This window comes from Aptenodytes forsteri, unplaced genomic scaffold (assembly GCF_000699145.1).
Source record: "Aptenodytes forsteri isolate BGI_AS27 unplaced genomic scaffold, ASM69914v1 Scaffold324, whole genome shotgun sequence".
NCBI lineage: Eukaryota > Metazoa > Chordata > Aves > Sphenisciformes > Spheniscidae > Aptenodytes > Aptenodytes forsteri.
Window position 1 is genome coordinate 1435618 of NW_008795485.1, and position 20227 is coordinate 1455844.

Sequence of the window (20227 nt, forward strand, 5' to 3'; positions counted from 1 at the left end):
ACCCAGCGCCGCGGTGATACAGAGACTTTCCTGCCCGCAGCCGCTCGGTTTGGTGGAGGCACGCTGCACATGCATGGCTCTCTGCCGACTTGCTTGTTTCCATAGCTTGCTGCTGCTTCTCCTGCCTCACCTTTTGCTCCCTCTACAGTGGCATTATTTGTCTTTGCTCCATCTTTTACTTCCTACTTGGTGGATTTACCTGGCTGTATGCCAGTGGCTACAGATATGCCTGCTTATCTATGCAGAATAGACCGTCTGCAGTAATCCTTCCCAAATCCTCTGTGGACACCACCGAAACCTGCAGCCAAGGGCTGGGACTCCCTAAAGCATCTCTCTAACGTTAGCGCTGATACTTGCAATATCACTGCAGCGCGGTGATGCTGCTTTGGGACATGGGGCTCTTTCACTGTGGTGCTTCCCGGCAGGGTTATGGCTCGTGGAGGTGGCTGCACGCTCACGTGTACTGGGGTCGCACTGGGATGGCTCTGGGAGCTTCTTTCACCCTGGGTTTGTGGGTTAGACCCCAGCAGAAAGGCTGTGTCCTGCGTTCCCCGCAAGTGCCTCCACTGCACTGCCAAACCCTGAGTTGTGCCCTGGGCTGTGCTGGCAACCCCTGACTTGTGCAAATATGGCAAAAATGGTGATTTAGTTAAATGTCTCTTGTGGGATTGCATGTACAGGGCTACAGCCGAGGGAAAACTTGGCTCTGGCTCGGGAGCTGTCGAGGTATAAATGGGAACAGGGCCCATCTCCTGCTCCAGCCATCCCCTTTGCAGCACCCACCCGAGTAAAAATGTGCCAGCTTCCACTTTTGCCCATGGGAATCTGATGGAGATAACCTCAGGGCAGGGCTGTTGGCACTGCTTTTGTCCCTGACCCTGCTCAGAGGGTGCAGGTGGTGCACGGCAGAGGGGAGGGCTAGTGGCAGTGTCCGTTTGAGCCGGGGGATGCTGGTGTGGCACAACAGGACGGTGCCCCGTGCCTGGCAGTCCTCGTGCGTGCCGTCCCCGAGCCAGCTCTTGGGTGGCGAGTGGCTGCCCCACGTCCATACACATCGCTGCTGTCAAACCAAACCATCGCTCGGGAAAGCTCCATTTTTGCTCGAGAAGTTAATGCTGCCTCTTTGTCCTCCCTGTCGAAGGCACCTTTCCTGAGGATGCTCCCTTCTCTCTTGGCAGGATGAAGAGAGCCCAGTTTGGCCCCCACGACTGGCTATCTCTCCCTGTGCCAGCTGGTTCCAGTTGGCTACTGGTGGATACCTTGGAACCAGAGACTGCATACCAGTTCAGTGTCTTGGCTCAAAACAAGCTGGGTACCAGCTCCTTCAGTGAGGTGGTCACTGTGAACACTCTAGGTAGGTCCTCCACGGGCACAAGGGGAGGAGGGGGAAGGGATTCAGGAGGTCTGTGGGGAGAAGTGGTCCTTTGCCTTGGTCCATGTGTCCTATCTGCTGGGGACGGAGATGGTGATCGGCAGCGGTAGTTTCCAGCCGCGTAGAAGATAGTTCACGGAGGGTCCTGGATGAAACTTGTAGACTTTGCTGGGTGCATGAGGCTCCTGAAAGCTTGTCCTGAGAGACAGCGTGGGAGAGCTGTACTGTACCAGTCACCTTTCAGATCTTCCTTAAGTTCAGCTGGGGTCAGGAGGTATTAATAGAGCACAAAATCACTTGTGCGCAGCTCAGAGCGGGAGCTAACACAGAGGGCCTTGCGCTGGTACCTGCCTTGGGGCTGTCTCGGGCAGAGGTGGGAGGAAGCAGGAGGCTTTCTAACGCTGTGCCCCCTTTCTTGGAGTCACTGCATCGTTAGTCCCCTGCTTTTTGGAAGGCCACTTTTATGCTCTCTTATCTCAGAGATACGTGTCTGAGACGTGCCCTAAACTCCTGGAAGGTGGGAACTGCCGCTGCCGTGGTGGTCCGTTTGGCCGCCGATGGGGCACATGTGGGAGAGCATCCTCAGCGCTTCCCGTCTCAAAGGTGTCCCTGTCCCATTTGCTCTGTCTCCAGCATTCCCTGTAACAACTCCAGAGCCTCTGGTGTTGGTTACCCCACCGAGGTGCCTAACAGCCAACCGGACACAGCAAGGCGTCCTCTTGTCGTGGCTTCCTCCTGCTAACCACAGCTTCCCCATTGACCGCTACATCATGGAGTTCCGCGTCGCAGAGAGGTGGGAGATCTTGGACGATGGCATCCCGGGGACCGAGAACGAGTTTTTTGCCAAGGACTTGTCCCAGGTAAGCAGGGGCTGCCCACACCATACCTCTGGTGTTGCGCTGTCTGCTGCAGCTCTGGGGAAGCTTTTGGGGTGGCTCGGTCCCTGTGCTGGGGTCTTCAAGGAGCTGGGCAAGGTTGGAGGCTGCAGTAGGGGACCTGACGGATGTGCTTGGTGTTTCAGGACACCTGGTACGAGTTCCGGGTCCTGGCGGTCATGCAGGATCTCATCAGCGAACCCAGCAACGTTGCTGGCGTGTCCAGTACAGGTAAGGGGTGGCTCCTTCTTCTACCCCCAGCTGTGGGAGCATCTCTGCTTCTGCAGGTACCTGAGCTAGCACTCAGGACATGCATCAGTACTTGCTTACGACAGTGATGGCTGATTTTGTGCTTTTGCCTGAGATGCTCGGGCTGTGAGCTGGACTGATGGACGCACAGTTATGATCAGTGTCTTGGGCACGCTGCTGGCCCTGTGCCGCCTCCCGATGCAAATGGACCAGTGGCACTTGGAGCAGGCAAGGACAAACAGCCCTATTTAGTCCTTCCCGCAGAGTGCAGCGTTGTCAGGTGTCCACCGGCGCAGAGTGGCAGCACATCTCGGCTCTGCAGGGTGCCCAGAGAACAAAGCTCCGACCGGGCAGTGCGCAGCCTGGAAATGGGAATGAAAGGTGCAGAGAGGGAAACGTAGCACTGCAGTGCAGAGTCCAAGGGGGGAAAAAAGCTTTGCAACAGAAGACTGCAACACGCTGCAGCTCGTGCACGTGCCCTGCACCCCCGTCCAGCTCAGAGGATGCTCCTCGAGCAAGGGACAGGCGTGGGTACGTGATTGCGATGGGGAAGGCAAGGGCAGCAGGAGGAGACGGGGATGCGGCGAACCCTGCTTTTATGGCTCTCGTGGAAAAGCCGAGGAGCCACCCAGCTCTGCTGCGTGCAGGAATGCAGCGGTCTCTCTCTGCCCCCAAGTGGTGCCAGCGCGGTGCGGAGAGCCTGCCTGCTGCAGGCTGCCTGCTTGCCTGCCCTTGCTCCTCTCGCACAATTTTTCTGATGGGGTTTGGCAAAGCCCACAGGGTGTGCGTGTGTGCGCCCCAGCCCCAGGCAGCTGCCCTCCCAGGCTGAAAGCCGGTGCTCCCAGCAGGCGAATGCGCGCTGACCCTGCTTGTGAGCGCACGGCAGGAGCGCTGGTGTGTGCAGGGTTTGCATCCGCAAATGGCCGCAGCTGAGGTCTGCTGGTGGTTCGGATGCGCTTGTGGTTAGCGAAGGGGTGTGATGAGGGTTCGGAGCCCAGTTTTCATTGAAGAGCTGACGTATGTTGCACTGATGCACAGGGGAAAATACCTTATGCTGCTACAGCCTGAGCTGCGGCGGGTTATCGGGCCGGGAGATAACTGCAGGTTTGGCGCACTTGTGTGCGCTTGTACATAAATGTGTATTTGTGTGGTGTGGAGGCTTCTTCCCTGGGGGGTCCATCAGCTAAGACATAAAGGTTTATCTGGTGTGAGGTTGCTAAATCCCTTGGCAGTGGCCTGCAGCAGTGCTGACTGCTCTCCCCAGGTGGGCTGGGTTGGAAGCAGGGTCTTTGCTTAGAGATTATCATTCCTGGTCCCAGTTGCCTTCATGCTGTGGTAGGTCCCCGGGGAAGGCAGCGGGCAGGGGTGTGTGCATAACACCTAATTGTTGTGGTTTTTTTCTCCCAGACGTATTCCCTCAGCCTGACCTGACAGACGAGGGTCTAGCCCGCCCAGTGCTGGCTGGCATCGTTGCCACCATCTGCTTCCTGGCTGCTGCCATCCTCTTCAGCACACTCGCCGCCTGCTTCGTCAACAAGCAACGCAAACGCAAGCTCAAGCGCAAGAAAGGTGAGCCCGTCCCCGGTGTGCTTCCTTCCTCCCTCCCGCCACCTCCTCATTTCTCCTCCCTGGTTGTGTTGTGGTGGTAACCTTCTTCCCTGTCTGTCTCTTCTTCCATCCGTGCGCGTCCTCAGGTGAAGCCCTGACTTCATCCCTCGGCTGTGCCTGAAAGCGCCCGTGGTCGGGAGCGGGAGAGGCAGGGTGGGTGAAGAGGCGACAGAGAAACTAGCCTGGGATTTCCGAGGGAGCGCTCTCGCGTGGTGATAACTCCTAGAGCCGGGGGTTTAGGGCTGGGGTGTCCTCTGGGCCAGAGATGGGGGGGACCGCTCACCTCCTTGAGGTCCCCCTGGAGCTGGGCTCTCCAGCTGCTTCCTGCCCAGCTCTGCCCAAGCCGGAGCGGGCAGTGCCCGATGGCCGCGCTAGGCTAGAGAAGACCCCCGCAAAGGAGACCCTGCCGCTCTGCTTCCCGAAAGCTGGGACTGCAGCCGCCATGCAGGAGCGGCCGGTAGGGAAAAGGGCGGCTGGGGAGCCAGAGAGGGCAGGGGAATCGGCTCCTTCTCTAGCCTGCGAGACTGCGGCAGCAGGACGGGCAGGACCCTGTGACGGGAGCTGTTTGTTGTCAGCAACCATTAAAGCACTGGAGCAATGAAACCTTGGCCTCTTGTTGAGTGTCTTTTGTTGTCTTGATGTTGAGTTTGTCTTGTCTCTGTCGTGTTGCGCCTCCTTAGTGTTCTCTCTTCTTTCCCCTTTTTATTCTCTTCCAGACCCTCCTCTCTCGATAACCCACTGCAGGAAGAGTTTGGAGTCCCCGTAAGTATCTGTCTTGGATGCAGCACCAGGCTGTGGGTCTTCAAGGTGCCTCCTTCCTACAGCTGTTGCAAGGCTCAAATGGAAATGTCTGACCTTGTTTGGTTGCTTCTGACGAGTTGTTTGGGGTGTTCGCTGAACTTGTGGGAACAAAATGGTTCACAAAAGACAAACGGGCTTTGGAGCAGAAAGCAGCAGGGACAAATGCGGCAAACTTTAAGCTAAGAGACGACCCTGTTGGATCTGCGGGCGTTGACCAAAGCTGGAGTTGACTGTGGAACTCAATTACACACCCAGCTTGAAGGGGCTCCGTAGGAGAAGGGCTAGCCTGCTGTGTATGGAGTCCTTCATGCAAGCTCAGTGTAGTTTTTGAGTTATTCTCTGTTGGCTCTGGTTTTTCTTGGGAAATTCAGCGAATCTTACACCTGTATCTCCTCTTTTCCCGTGAAGAGTGCCCCGCTGAAGCCTCTTTCCACATGTGCGCAAAGGTGGTGGATTGTGGTGCTGCAGTAGCCACAGCTCCTTGCAGAGCCCATCAAAAGCATGTATAGCCGCTAATCAGCGGGAGCATCTTCCCGATGTGAGCGCAAGAATCTGAGATGTGGACGCCTCATGCTTTGGCTCCTGGACCGTTGCAAAGTGTCCTGGTGCTGGTGGACCTTAATTTTGCTTTTTTTCAGTTCGTCCACTGCACTGAAATAACCATGCCTGCACTGTCTCTGTTGGATCTGCTACCTTTTGCCTTTCAATACTGTTTGTCCGAGGCTTTCTGGATAGGGATGAGTGAACTATTCGGAACCGCTCTGCCTTTTGAGGCTCTCAGCCTTAAGTTTGAGTGTTGAGAATGGGGGGAAAAAGTTGGTCTGAAATGATCCATCAGCATCTCCAAGTGAGATGCTGAGTTCTGCGGGAGGGGGACGTTTGCCTGACGTCCCTCCTCTCGGGGGCTTTCCCGGGTGTGGATAGCTTCAGGTTAATGTAGGAAACCTTTGAAGGAGTTGGAAGTGAGCTCTGGATCTGTCTTTTGTCCTGCTGGGGCTGTGGAACTTGTTGCAAGGCGCTGGTGGAGCTTGTTGCAGGGTATTGGTGTGAGCTGCCTGCCCAGGGGAGGATGCTGAGTGTGCTGAGCTCCGCTCCCGAGGAGCGGGGATAATGTGCGCCGCTGCTGATTCTCTGGCCTGTGCCGTGGCTGGGCAAGACTGCTGTCCTGGTTAGCCCCTGCAAATTTCTCCCAGCGGTTCCTCTTTTGAGAGCTGGTAGCACTTTGTTTTCTGGATCCGGCCGGCGGTTCTTCTGGGCGAGAAGACTTTCTTTCACCTCCGGGTGACCGTCCCCTCTCTTGGTTTTTCTCCCCTGTGGTCCAGGTTGTCTTCCGGCAAGGTGAGTCCCGAGAGCATCCGCACGCTCCGTCCCCCCTCGGAGTCCTCTGATGACCAGGGCCCACAGGCCAAGCGGATGCTGAGCCCCACCAAGGAGAAGGAGCTCTCCCTTTACAAGAAGACCAAGCGAGCCATCAGCAGCAAGAAGTACAGCGTCTCCAAGGCAGAGGCCGAAGCCGAGGCCACCACCCCCATCGAGCTCATCAGCCGCGGGCCGGACGGCCGCTTTGTCATGGACCCGGCGGAGATGGAGCCCTCCCTGAAGACACGGCGGATCGAGGGCTTCCCCTTCGTGGAGGAGACGGACATGTACCCCGAGTTCAGGCAGTCGGATGAGGAGAACGACGACCCCGTCGTCCCCGCCTCCGTCACCGCCCTGAAAGCCCAGCTCACCCCTCTCTCCTCCAGCCAGGAGTCCTACCTTCAGCCACCAGCATACAGCCCCCGGTTCCACCGGGCGCTGGAGGGTCCCGGTGCCCTGCAGGCCACCGGCCAGGCCCGCCCGCCGGCCCCCCGGGCTTTCCACCACCAGTTTTACGGTTACCTCAGCAGCAGCAGCCCCGGGGAGGTGGACCCGCCACCCTTCTACATGCCAGAAGTCAGCCCGCTGAGCTCGGTCATGTCCTCCCCGCCGCTGCCCCCCGAGGGGCCCTTCGGACACCCCACCATCCCCGAGGAGAGTGGGGAGAATGTCTCCAACAGCACGCTGCCCCTGGCCCAGACCCCCACGGGGGGCCGGTCCCCTGAGCCCTGGGGCAGGGCCGAGTTCCCCTTCGGCAGCCTGGAGCCGGCCCCCGCGCCGTTCCCCCACCAGCTCCAGCACTGCGAGGCGGCCGAGGGCGCCCAGCCCACCGGCTGCCTTCCTCGGGGGCCGCCCCCCTCCTCCCTGCAGGTGGTCCCCGCGTCCTACCCGGGCATCCTGCCCCTGGAGGCACCAAAGAGCTGGACCGGCAAGTCACCCGGCAGTGGCCAACCCTCTGTGCCCACCACCACCAAGTGGCAGGACAAACCTATGCAACCCATGGGATGTCAAGGGCAGCTAAGACATACCAGCCAAGGTATGGGCATACCCGTGTTGCCTTACCACGAACCGTCCGAGCCCGTCGGCCCCAGCGGCACAAGCACATTCAGCCTGGACACCAGGTGGTACGAGCCCCAACCCCGACCTCGGCCCAGCCCTCGGCAGGTCAGGAGGGCTGAGCCCAGTTTACATCAGGTGGTGCTACAACCTTCAAGGCTTTCTCCTCTGACCCAAAGCCCCCTCAGCTCCCGCAACAGCTCCCCGGAGCTGACCGCCCCGCGGCGGTCAGCTTCTCCCGCAAGTCCACGCCGTCGACAGGATCGCCTGCGCCGAGCAGCCGGGGAGGCAGCCCCAGCTACCGACCTACCACCGCCTTCACCTCCCTGGCCACCGGCTACTCCGGCTCCCAGGGCTCCTCCCTGCCCATGGACACCATGGATGTTTTCGGAGACATCCCCTCTCCGAGGAGGGCCGGCGAGGAGATTCTCCAACCGGAGCCGACATCCACCACGGTAGCCGCCACGGGGCAAGTGCGTGAGCCCCATGGTGCCCCCCCCGGCCCCCTCCCGGCTTCCCCCACCCTGCCTCACCTGCTCCCTCTGACTCCCTCCCCACCATCGTCATCCCAACTCGTAGGGTCTCTCTGGGTGTGCTGCAGCATCCCTTTTGGAGACGGTGTCCCGCGGGCTTTGCTAGGAAGAGGCTGGTGCCATGGGCGCGGGTTGCATGGCCGCTGCCCAAGAGAGCTGGGTTTTAGGCAGGCGACCTTCCTGGTGCTGGTGGCGTGCTTGCCTCCTCCCTGGCTGCTCCCTTGGGAACCTGGGAGCACTGTGACTCGGGCTACGGGCCGTCTACCAGGCGTGCAAAGACCTGGCTCCTGGCTCGCATAGGTAAGTGTCCTGGTGTCACTGGCGGTTGTTTCCTCTTCTAGCTGCTGGCTCTTGGCTTTCTTCGAACGTTAGGGCCGCCACTGCCGTGCCTCTGTCTTCCTCCTCTTCCTTCCCGCGGAGTCTAGAGAGCTTTAATGCATGACAGAAACAGCTATCACGGTCACCGCCCCACCTGCAAAAGGGATGCTGCAGCCCCAGGACGCGGGCAGGGAGAGATCAAGGACTTAGCCACACCAGCAGCATGTCAGGAGAGGAGGAAAAATAAAAATAAACTAACCCCAGCGGAGATCGGGAGGCTGCCGGCACGCTCAGATCCTGCCCTAAAGAGGGATGTGGCTGCACTAGACAGTAGCGGCTGGTTTTCCAGGTACCAGGGTTGCTCCAGGCAAAAAGCGTCTCTCTCTCTCTCTCTCTGTATTCTCCTCTTTCCCTCCGTCTTTCACAGCACCTTAGACCCCGTAGCCGTGCTTTCGTCCCATCCTTTTGTCTTGCTTCATTTTGGCTTGTTGTCTGGCGGGGTTGAACCCCCCCCTCCGGCCTGTGGCAGAGGGGAGTCGGGGGGCCGGGGCATCCAGCCCCGTGGAGCCGGCGCGGTTAGAGGCATACGGAGAAGAGGCGTGTGTTTCGGGGAGGGGGGAGGCAGCGTTTCACCCCACAGTGCCCTCTGCATTTCACTCCTGCCCTCTGGTACCTGGAAGCGTTATGGCCTTAGAAAACTCCTCCGGCACGGCTGGGGTGCGCAGTGGGAAGGAAGGAGGGCTCAGGGGAGAGGATGGGGAGGGAGAGGAGCTGAACGAGCCTGAAACGACTTCTGTGTGCCTCTGGAAAACACAGCTACGGAGCGGTGCAGTTAAGCACGTAGATGTAGGTCCATGTCTCCTAGCCAGGGCACCCCGAGGAGACCCAGCTCCAGGAGAGATCCGTGTTAGAGCAGCACTGTTGTCCGTGCTTTTACGCAGTGTATCCATTCGCTTTGATTATTGTTTTCTTTTCTTCTTTTCCTTTCTCTTCTGTTTCTTTCCCCCTTTCTTCTCCAGCCTCGTTTCGTTTGTGTTTCAGTTTGGTTTCTTTCCCTCCTTTTCCTTTGGAGTTGTTGACGTGCTGATGTGTTGCGGAGCTCGGCTCCTTGCGGGTGTTGATAACTGCTTTGTTTTTGATTAATCTCAGCTATCTGGGCAGTGTTGTCGAGACAAGCTTCTCCTCAGCTCAATAGGTAAGGGTGATCCATGTCCGAAAGGATGGTGTGGGCGCTGTGGAGGGTGGCCGGGAGCGGGGCATGAGAGGGGACATGGAAGGGGCTTTTCCAATACCATCTCTTCCTTTAAAGGGGAATAAGGAATCCGAAAACACTAGGAAACACCTCTGGACGCACAGTCTCTGTGGCTTTTGGGTTTCCCCTCCCAGCAGCATGCTGCTGCTCCCCTGCCTTCGGGGAGGCAGCAGGGCTGGAGAGCCCGGTGGCGGCAGCTGTGTCTTCATGTTGGGGTTTGGGATGAGCCAAGCTGCCATCTCCCCGTGGCCGTCCTTCCTTTCTTGGAGGACGGTGATACGTGGCACCCCCAGCCCTGGCAGGGCTTGCATGGCGCGAGGGTTGTGCGGTGTTAGGGAGGTGCGTGTTGAGGTGGGGTTGTCCCAACCGATCCAAACCAGGAGGAGCTCATGGCCACCCCCTGGAGCCTGTTAAAACAGCCACTTCTGGAGCAACCAGCTGCAGACACTGTTCTTGGAGGGGGGCTCCAAAAATCAGTCTCCAGTTGCTGTCTAGGACATGTAGAATTTAGTTCCCATCAGTACCTGTTTTCTTCTTCCCAAGTCTTCTCAATCATGGAAAATGGGAGAAGTCTTTCTTTCAAGATGGACTGTATGGTTGGCAGCAGCGTAATTATAGTTTCAGGCTGCCGGTGAGGTGTTTTATCGTTCCCATCACAAGTGTAGTCATAGTAAAAGCCCTCCCTCTTTGAAATACTCCTTGGAGAAATCTTTAAGACTTTTTCTGATCCAGTTGTAATTAAACAGCCCTAAGCAGATCTTGAAAGACTCTCCCAAGAAAATACTTCTCAGGCTGCCTTCGTGGGGCTGGTTTCCTTAGATGGCCATGGGCATCCCTGGAACTGGGACAGAGTAATTGGGAGATGGTTTTCAGACCTTACAAGCAGAGAATGTCGCTAAAACTGCTAAAGCCAGATGGGATAACAGTCATTCCTGACCCCAAGGAGTGGGAATGCTGACCCATTTGGCTGTCAGCCAGGCTGGTTATGGAAGGAGAGGTGGGATTGCGGATGGGACCGTTTCTAGGGCTTGGCCATGCCCAAGCTTCCTTAGGACAGGTCTTATAAAAACTTAAGCTTTGCTGCCTTGGATGGGAAGAGTCAAGGTCCTGGCCGATGCTCTCCTAAAGCCTGAGGAGCCTTATTGGACTGGAAAGGAGCCTCACAAGAGAGATGAGATGCCTAGAGAAATCAGGTAGATGTTTCCAGAAGAGAGGAATTCCTCCAGCTCATGTGGAGGGTTGTCCTGGGGTGGGGAGAGCAGGAGAGGGGAGGAAGGAGTGTCAGGTTGTGGCGATGGGGGTGGGTATGGGATGGAGAGGAGCCATCCTCTTGGCATGGCAAAACCCCTCCAGTTTGAGCCTTGCAGCCTCCAAAGCTCTTAAGTGCTTGGCCACCTTCTTCTGTTTTCCCCTGCTGATCCCAGAGCAGGGTGTCCCATGAGGAGCAAAGCTAGCGCCAAGCCTTGGTGAGATCTGGGCTGTGCCAGACTTCTCAAGAAATAGGGAAGCCCTCAGCAAGGACGTGGCTGTTTTCTCAATTCTTTTTCCGTGGTGCTTCCCTGCTCCGGGAGCATTAGGGACGTGAGTGAACATGGCCTTAGCACAGCAGAGGTGAGTCCAGGCTCACGTCCGAGTTTGGTGTGCCTCTTGCATAGATCCTGGCTGGCTCCTGTCTCCGGTGATGGGTGCTGCCATCCGATGGGGTTTCAGGAGCAGGGTCACGTTGCCCAGCAGGACGTTTGCTGAGGAGCAGCCGTGTGTCCTACTCCAAGATGCTGCCGGGGGTTGGAGTCACAGGAGCGACTCCAGAGTCATTATCCCCAAAAAGGAGAGGCCGGAAGAATAAATCTCACTTTAATAAGCGAGGAATCCTGTAAAGAGCCCAGCCAAGTAATTTCTTGATGATTTGGGGTCATAAAATTGTCAGTGCATGCGGAGCGCAGGGATTTTTATACCAGACCAGCCAGATTTCTGTACTGCAGTAATAAAAGCTGAGAGGAGGAGAGGGAGAGGCAGTTTGCAGGCTCGGTGGCGGCTGCAGCTGAGCCCCTGGCGCTGGGAGCAGGCGTGGGGCGGCTGTCGCACAGTGGCTTTGGCTGGGTGAAGGTTGGGTAGTTTTTACTGACTGGCAGAGATAAATGATGCCATTACTGAGTCGGCACGAGCAGTTTTCCCATCTTCTCCTCTTTGGATGCAGCGCGTGGTGATGCATCTCGTAACGGGGAAGAGGGGGCTGTCGTCTCCCTGCAGAGGGAAACCCAAAAACCACAGACAAGGCACCAAGCCCCTGCACCCCTCGGCACCGCAGCCTGCCCCGGGTGGCCATCCTGGCCCCCCCCCCCCTGCGCGGTGCCAGGCGGGAGGAAGAGCACCCCTCACTCCCAGCTTGAAAGAAAACAGGTTCCCCCCCCCGGGGACAGCGCTGCCGATGCTCGATGCTCGGGAGCTCGGGCGCTTGGCCGCGGCGTAGCGTTGAGTGACGAAGGGACATCGGTGCCAGGCGTGCGGGAGGAAGAGCACCCCTCACTCCCAGCTTGAAAGAAAACAGGTTCCCCTTTAAAGACTGTCCATGTGCTGATCCTCTGCATGTGTTTCATGCCTCCTCCCGCTTGGAGAAGTTGTGAGTCCGCTTGTCTGAGTGCGTTTTTCTTTTCTTTCTTAATTATTATTATTTTTTTCTTTTCAGTCTCTTTAATTTACTTATATATTTTCTTACTCCTGTTTTTCATTTATCTTCCTCTCTTCCCCTCCCTTCCCCGTGACTGTATCCCCCTCTTCCTCTCCAGTCCGGCCCCTTTTCCCTCGCCCTCTCTCCCCGCACCTCTCCTGTCAGCATGGTGAAGTCCGTTGTGTAGATGAGTTGTGGTGTCTGCAGACCCGTAGAAGGGACCCCCTTCTCCGGTGTGCTCCCTGCTGTGACCAGCCCCTTCCTCCCTCATCGCGGTGCCTTGGCGGCGGCGGCAGCAGCAGCTCTGGGACAAGGGGCCGTCACCGCTGTGTTTCTCTAGCACCTCTCACGCTGAAGGATCTCAAGCAATGCGCGATGGCAGCCCCGGATGGAGGCAGCAGCCAGCACTGCCTCAGAGCAGAGGGGGAATTCCAACTTGCAGGACATCTCATGGGATTGTGCGGGACTTGAGCTTGAAATGGAGCCTCGTGTAGGCGAATTGAGATCTCCGTCTGAGTAGGATGAAGTGTTGAAGGATGCGGTGGCTGAGACATGGTGGGCTCTGGTCCAAGTGGATGCTCTAACTGGTCCAAACTATTCCTGGATGTCACTGTCTTGACTCAAGGAGAGAAGGAGACGGGGAACATGTGCTGTGAGACCTCCATGAGGTCAAATACATGTATTGTGCCCTTGAATCTCCCGGTCCTTTCCTTTATGTGCGTTCCCCTTTTGGGTGGAAAAAGGTTAGTGATGGGGCCTTCGCCCTTACATCTTCGCTTTGTATGTGGAAAGACATTTGAAGAAGAGCAGCTGATGTGTGTCGGGTTGGATAGTTCTTCTCCGCTAGCTACCTCCTCCTGTCCTGGGGCTCTCTGAGGTCCCTCGGTACATTTGTGGCCTCTCCAGTACCTCTCTGTCCATGCAGTTCAGACCCTTGCTCGTTCAGAAGGATTGTCCTTTGAAGACTCGAGGAAAACTGCTGCGCCGGGTGTTTGTGGCATCTCACAGAAGGCTTGCGTCAGGAATTCACGTGTGCTTCTTGAAGCTCCTTTGCTTGGCTCTACACTGAAGTCTCTAGAAGAAGTTTGCCCGCCTCCCTGAACCTCTTGTCTGCTGGTGTTCAAGATCTCTCGTGCATGGGCAGCTGCCCAAAATGCTAACTCCGGGGGCAAGGAAGAGGCTTTTGGCGGAGCTTAAAATGAAAATAAATTTGAAAGACTCAGAGCCCTTTGAAGAAATAAAGGGTGGGTAGAGCAGATAAAATTTGGCTGGTGCATAGCATCGTTTCGTCCTCCACTGTATCTCTTCCTTGCCAGAGGTCAGACAGTATTTATGGTGACACATGGGTTCAGTGCGCTCGCTGTTTATATTTGTGTGCATAAATACAAGTCCAATTACGGAGAACTAGTGGAAATGAGCTTCAGGCAATTTCCTCATAATCCCTTGCGTAAATCTGTCTAATTTTGTCAACATGCCACAGTAGCATCTTCTTAGAAGGAAAAAAGAATGGAAAGAGCAAGAGCCTTTTACAAGTTGAGCTTTAATAATATTAGCAAAGTTGTCTGGACGGTGGGAACAGGCGGTGAAGACAGATGCTGATGGGCAGGATGGTGACAGGATTGCCGAGCTTGCTGGCATTCGGGGCTTGGCACATGTGATCTCCATGGGAGGTGGACTGGGATTGGCATAGTCAAGGTTGCAATTAGCCAAGTACCTACATGAATGTAACTCTTGTGCAAATATTTGTGTTTGGTGGATATAAAATGGAAAAAGCCTGCTATTGACCATTCAAGCAGGAATTACTGCAGGGAAGTCCCATGCTGTTGGCCCTTTGGGTCACTGTGGTCTTACTCTGAGCTAGTGTGTGCACGGGACTGCAGCCTGGCGGCTGTCGGCGCTGGTGCAGCTCAGCGGGCAGTGCCCCAACAGAGCTCGGAGCCGCTGCTTGCAACATCTCTCACGAGAATCTGGTTGCACTTGGGAAGAAGGCAAATAAGCACAGCAACTGTATGGGCTTGTAAACGTCATCTTTCCTACGAGGGAAGGCTCTCGCTTGGATCCAGCCAGTCCAACAGAGCTCGGAGCCGCTGCTTGCAGCATCTCTCACGAGAAGCTGGTTGCACTTGGGAAGAAGGCAATTAAGCACAGCAACTGTACGGGCTTGTAAACGTCATCTTTCCTATGAGGGAAGGCTCTCGCTTGGATCCAGCCAGCAGTTCTACCAGCTTGTCTAATGAGGTGCTTCATCTTTGGCTGATGTGCTGCTCTGCTGGGAGCTGGAACCAGAGGCTCTCCAGGAGCATCCACGCCTTGATGTCTCTGTTGTGATGGGAAACATGAAAAGGGTCCCCAGTCTTTGGGTTTCCATTGCATCTGCTGTGCCCCAGCTGCTTCATCAATTCACACTGCGCTTTTCTTGTGCTCTCCAATGCTGCTAGCAGAACTGAGAAGCTCTGCAGTCACGCGCATCTTCAAAAACAACCCTTTCTGCTCCCCATGGGGAAAAATCCCTTGGGAGCTCTTTGCCTGTGCCACTCCAGCTGAAGCATCACAGCTCCGGCAGCTGCTTGGGATCTCAGACGTAAAGCGTTGCTATCACGCTGTGCTCTCTGCGGCGGTGGCATGTGTGGGGACTCTCAGAGGAAAGCCTGCGGGGTGTCTTCAGTTCTGGAGAGGCTCCACCTGAAACCCAAGGGAGATGAGAAGCTCCAAACTCACTGTAGGTGGATGTGCTCTTGTACCGCAGCCCGGGTGTGCTGGGGCTCTGTGCTCGAGTCCATGTGCTCGCCCGTTCCCTGCCAGCACCGGCAGCGTTTTTGCAACGCTGGATGGGTCTCAGCTTACTGACAGACCAGGAATGAGGTGGATGAGTTCAGCCACAGCTTTTTGGTGACAAAGCAGGAGTCTGAATGCACCGATGCTGCGTCCTTGCAGCCGGCAGAGGCGGCTCCTCCACCTGCCCATCCTGCTGCCTTGTGAAGAGCCTGTGGCTTGCGGGGTTTGCTGAACCTTGCCCCAGTCACAGTCGCCTGAAGATGCGGGAGTTGCCCTCAGCGCTGTCCTCTGCATGGCTGTTCTGAAAAGGTTTGGTCGCTGACCTCTGGTGACCGAGTTGTGAGAGCAGAAGAGTGTCATCTCCCCCTTTGAAGGGTAGGACAGGCTTGTTAGAGGCATGCTGGTTTAAATCTCCAGGCTTTTCTTTCCGGAGCCTGGCTTCGAGCATTGGCTTTATTGCAATGAAAGGCGCTTTGTGGATGCTTCCCCTGTCATCTCCGGGCACCTTGTGTGCAGGTTGCTCTGTGATGACTCAGGTTGATCCCAGGTCGTTACCTGTGGCCTCAGCTGCCTTGACTCAGACTTCTGCTTCTGTGGCATTAGGTGTTGGTGCAACTTGGAGGGACATGAAAGTAAAATGGAGAGGGGGAAGGAAATGGGAAAGCAGCAAGAGGGGGGAGGAATGCTGTGATGTGTTAGAGATGAGAGCTAGACTGATGCTCTCCTAAGGAAAAGGTTTTCCTCTACTGCTCTGCTCTCCACAGCAGTCATACTTGTCTGGTCCTCGGACAGGAAAAACAGGTACAGTGAAGAAAGCAGAGCAAAAAAACCCTTTGCAACAAAGGGGAGACTTAACCTTGAGCTGGTTCCTGTAGCAGAGTTACTCAGGGGCTAAAGCTGGAACACTATCACAACTTCTGGCTCCTCTGTGGGAAACACCCCTTTGCAAATCCCCTCCTTGTCCCTCGCAATAAATCCTTGTCAGAGCTTCCATTTCAACGTCCTGTCCCACAGGGCAAGAAAACCCAGCTCCCAGCCTCTCGGTGTTAAGGAGTAGACGCTCCTGTGCTGTTGTGTTTCTGTTGTCACTTATAGCAGGGACCTGGGAACGAGATACCGCTCCCGGCTGTGTCGGCGTGTGCCCTTCATGTCCCTGTCTGTCATGTGGCCCCTGGTTTTTTTGGCTGTGGGAGCAGGGCCGGGCAGCATCCTGCCTCCCTGCTGTTTGTGGCGCCGGTGTTGTCTGCCCCGGGTGGCTCATGGTGCCCGTCTCGGTGCTGCTGTGCCGCTTCTGCCTGTCTCTTCCTCTATCTCCATCCCAAGGGGTTTCCCACTGCTTCCCAGAAATGCCTTATCGGACATAGGATCTGCCCCGTCCTTTTTTGTTTAGCGGTGCTGACATGGCAGGCAGGTGAGCTGGGGTGCCGGTGGCTCTCTTGCGGGGCCGGTGTTGGATGTTGCCGGCGGGACCAGCTGGGCTCGTGGGGCCGCTTGGCAGGAGACGTAGGGGGATGGCAGGGACCTCGCGGAGCGGCACTCGCAGGCGCCTCGCTTCCTCCCTCCCCACGCTCCGGCACGCCTGGCTGGCCCCGCTTCCTCGGCCCCGGGTTTCTCACCTTTTCCTTTTCCACGGCAGAGCTGGCTGGGGTCGACCGATCCCCCAGCGGGGACGTCCGGAGGCCCAAACGTGGCTGAGAGTCTCTGACGGCGCCTGTCTGCTTTTCCTTCCTAGAAAACGTCCATCTCCGTCCGGGGACGCTGCTGCACCTGAGAGGCTCGAAGCTCTGAAATACCAGCGGATAAAGAAGCCCAAAAAGTCATCCAAGGGCTCCTCGAAATCCAGAAAACAATCCAGTGAGTGCGAGGACCCCGCGGTACCCAAAAGCATCCCCTCTGTCCCCCTATGGGCAGAGCTTGGGCAGGTCCCCGCCGGCTTCAGTGCCGGGCGGTCTCTGAGCCCATGCCTGGATGCTGCCCTCACCCCCTGCCCCCCAAAGGGATGGCTCTCGGTCTGCTCACCCGCGGGCTGTCCCTCCCCTGCTCCTCCCCTGCCTCCAAACCGAGTTCCCCTTCCATGTGTCTCCCATCTTTAGTGATTTCTTTTGGATTTTCTTTTTGAGTGTCAATTTATTTGTCCTGATGCTCCCTCCTCGCCAAGCAGCTGGGTTTGGGGCCAGGCTTGCCGTAACCCCCTTCTTAGGGCAAGCAAAGCGCTCTGCCTGCTGCCGGCTCTGGTCCCATCTGCCTTCTCTCCCCCCCCCACCCCCAGATGGCTCTGCCTCCCAGGTTCAGCACCTTCCCAGCTCTCAGGTACTGTGGCCTGACGAAGCTGTCTGCCTCCGCAAGAAGAAGAGACACCCTCGTCAGGACCCCTTCGCCCGCCTCTCGGCGCTGAAGGACGACCTCTGCCACCGGCAGCTCCCCGGAGAGCAGACAGCCATTCTCAACAGCGTGGACCACGACGCCACCGGCGTGCACGCCACGTTGCTTTAGCCTAGCGCCGGCCCGAGAAGGTTAAACAGGAGGGGGTGGAGGGAGCCGACATCGTGCCGCGGGGGGGATGGAGGCAGCGGGAGAGGCGGGGGGATGCCCCTGGGGGGGACCCTGGGGCAGGTTAGGGGGGTAAGGGGAGGATGCCTGGGGCTTGGGCGCTCCTCGGCTCCGCTTCTCCCCCCACCCCAGACGGCTTCGGTGGGGTGGGAAGGGGGGCGTTGCACCTCGGTTTCGGAAAAGATCTCTAGGCTTAAAAGGCATAGATGGGGCTTTTGACATCTATTCTGCAGCACGCGTTTAGGGAGAAAGTGTGGAATTGAGCAGCTGGCCCTCAATCGCCGGAAGAAATTAAATGACACAGGTTGTAATTAATTGACAAGAAACTAACAACCCAGATGGAAACTGGTAATCCCATGAATCTGATTATGGTAAAAACACGACCAAATAATCCCAGGAAAGCTGTAATTGTGAAAATCTCCCTGCCTCCCCCTTCCCAGCCTCCTTTTATGTGAAGATAACAGCAACAAAACCATCCATGACATCTTTCCTTACCTATCTCTGAAAGGGGAAACCAGAAAGACCCCAAGCCTTCGAATCGGTCTGAGATACAAGAAATCACCATTTGTCTGTGCAAATGCATTTGAACCTTGTTAACATGTACTCAACGCTGTGCGAGCACGCAGGTATGGGACTGTTTTCATCCAAGGGTGTTTTCCCCCAAAGTATGGTGCGTGTCAACTTTGATGAGGGTGGTTTTGATTAATTCTTCCCGACACTCCGTATATCGCTGGCAAATGTTCTTCAGTGCTGTGTAGTAATGTGATTTCTTACTGCAGTAACGTTTGTAATCTTTATTCATAACTGCAAAATGGGGAGACGCTGCCGCAGGCGTGCGAGCAAAGGGGGTTTGGCTGCGTGGTCCCAAAAGCCTCCGTTGGCAGATGCTGAGCCCAGGCGAGAGCGGCTGGAAAATCCCCAGCTCTGCGGATGGAGATGGATGGCTTCTCAGAGCGACCGCGCAAAGCTAAGCCCAGCGTTTCGCGTCAGCTTAAAAATACGTTGCTGCTGGTTTCACTGTTTTCCCCCTTCTTTCTCCTGCTCCAGCCCGGCCGTTGTAGGCTGTGACACCCGCTGGGGTTGTGTCCCTCCCTTTGCCCTATCCGAGGAGACCCGCTGTTCCCCTCTCGGTAATGCTGTTCTAACTCTTCACCAGAATGTATTTCCTCTTCAAAATACTTAGGGTAGGTTTGGCGGCCGGTGGTTTTCTGGATTGCATAGGCCTTTTTTTTTTTTTTTTAGCAGGAAAGGTGTAGCAGGCTCTGAGAACAGCTGGGCTCGCTCCGCTCTGAGAACAGCTGGGCTCGCTTTCCTGCTCTGCCTCCACTCTCTGACTGCGTGGCCTTGGGCAAGTCACTCAACCTCTCTGTGCCTCAGTTCTCCCATCTGTAAAATGGGGATAAGTCATATTTGAGCACTTTGGACAAGCACTTGGTCGCCTACAGACTGCAAGTGCTACGTAAATGCTGAGTGCTAATAGCAAGTGATCCCTACCTTTAAAATATTTAGAGATTTTTTTTTCTGAAGTGGTAAAATGAACTGCTGCATCCAGGTTTGCACACTTCTTCCTCTGTGGTAAAGTGCTAAACCCTCCAGCCTGCCTGGGAATAAAACACCGAGTGTTTCATGTGGATATTCTTGTTCTGAGTGGATTCAGGCTGTAGAAGAAGCGTCAGGAGAATTGAAGAGCCTGTAGGCATGGTTTTTGCCCCAGGCTCTCCATTTGCATACAAAACTTTTTGTTTATTCCCAGGTAGACTTGCCAAGAGATTCTCCGCAATCTCGCCTTTGATTCTGCTTTGCCTTGGTTATTGCTCTTGCTGCTGGTTGAACCTCGAAGGGCTTAGATCTCTGGAGAAAGACGTGAGCTCTCAGCCGGGCGGTCGGGATATGGCACTCCGACCACGCCATGCGCCCCGGGAGCTTTTTTAGGTAGGAGCCGTTTATCGCTCTGCCTCAAAATATCTGGTTTTAGAGGTTGTGCTTCCTCTTCCAGCAGAATGCTCAGAAACCTGCAACCACGAAAAGCAGAGCACTGCGTCTTTTCCAATCTCGAAGCCCTGACTTAGGTTTGAACCACTTGACAATGAATCCTCTAAATCGATAACGAGATATTTCCAAGCTTTAACAACTTTGTGTAGGTGGTCTTCAAACCGTGAGCAGGTTTGTCTCGGGAAGGAGGGAGGGTCTCGGAGAAATGCCCCTCTCTTTCCAGCCTGCACCAGGGCTTTTTATTGAGTACGTGACGAGTGACCTGATGTAAGACCCTCAACTATCAGAGTGAGAATTCAACTTCGCTAACGGTATGACTGCGAATTTCTTTTATTTGAGTGTGTTTTAGGGATTTCCCTAGAATCCGCTCGGATCTGAATTGATTTAATGCCATTCGCCCGCTCGGCAGCGGGGAAAACTCTGCCTGGCTAACTTCAGCTCGTTGGTAACTTCAGCGGTGCGGCGCGCCGGCGGCAGCGGCTCTCGCCGTGCGGAGGCGAGCCGGGCTGCTCCCGACGGACAGGTGACGGTTGGGGCCGGGGGATGCCCCGCTTGGGGGGAGGCGCAGAGGCTTTGCGCTGGCCATGCCACGGCTGACTTGCTCTTCCTTTCGCTCTCGTTGCCTCGACCTCTCTAACAGAAGGTTTTTTCTTCATTTGAGTGCTTTCCAAACTATTTATGATGCCCGTTCGTACGGGCAAGGCAGTGTCTTCAGGCTCTTGAGGTCTCTACCTCGGGACCGTGCCCCCGTCCCATCTTAAGGAGCTCTAGAGGACTTGGAGTGCAGGGAAGGTTGACGGAGCGCGCCGGCTTGCTGGG

At 56.2% G+C, this 20227-nt stretch overlaps 1 protein-coding gene across 1 annotated transcript in view; it reads left to right on the plus strand.

The window, feature by feature from the left end:
- The window catches only part of IGSF9B (immunoglobulin superfamily member 9B), a 42910-nt gene extending 25551 nt beyond the window's left edge, over positions 1-17359 (plus strand). The window contains 9 exon segments of the mRNA XM_009281303.2: positions 1179-1354; positions 2006-2232; positions 2394-2478; positions 3904-4065; positions 4821-4866; positions 6228-7534; positions 7537-7789; positions 16599-16720; positions 17136-17359. Of these exon segments, the coding sequence (XP_009279578.2) occupies positions 1179-1354; positions 2006-2232; positions 2394-2478; positions 3904-4065; positions 4821-4866; positions 6228-7534; positions 7537-7789; positions 16599-16720; positions 17136-17359 (2602 nt within the window).
- Positions 17360-20227: the final 2868 nt, after the last annotated feature.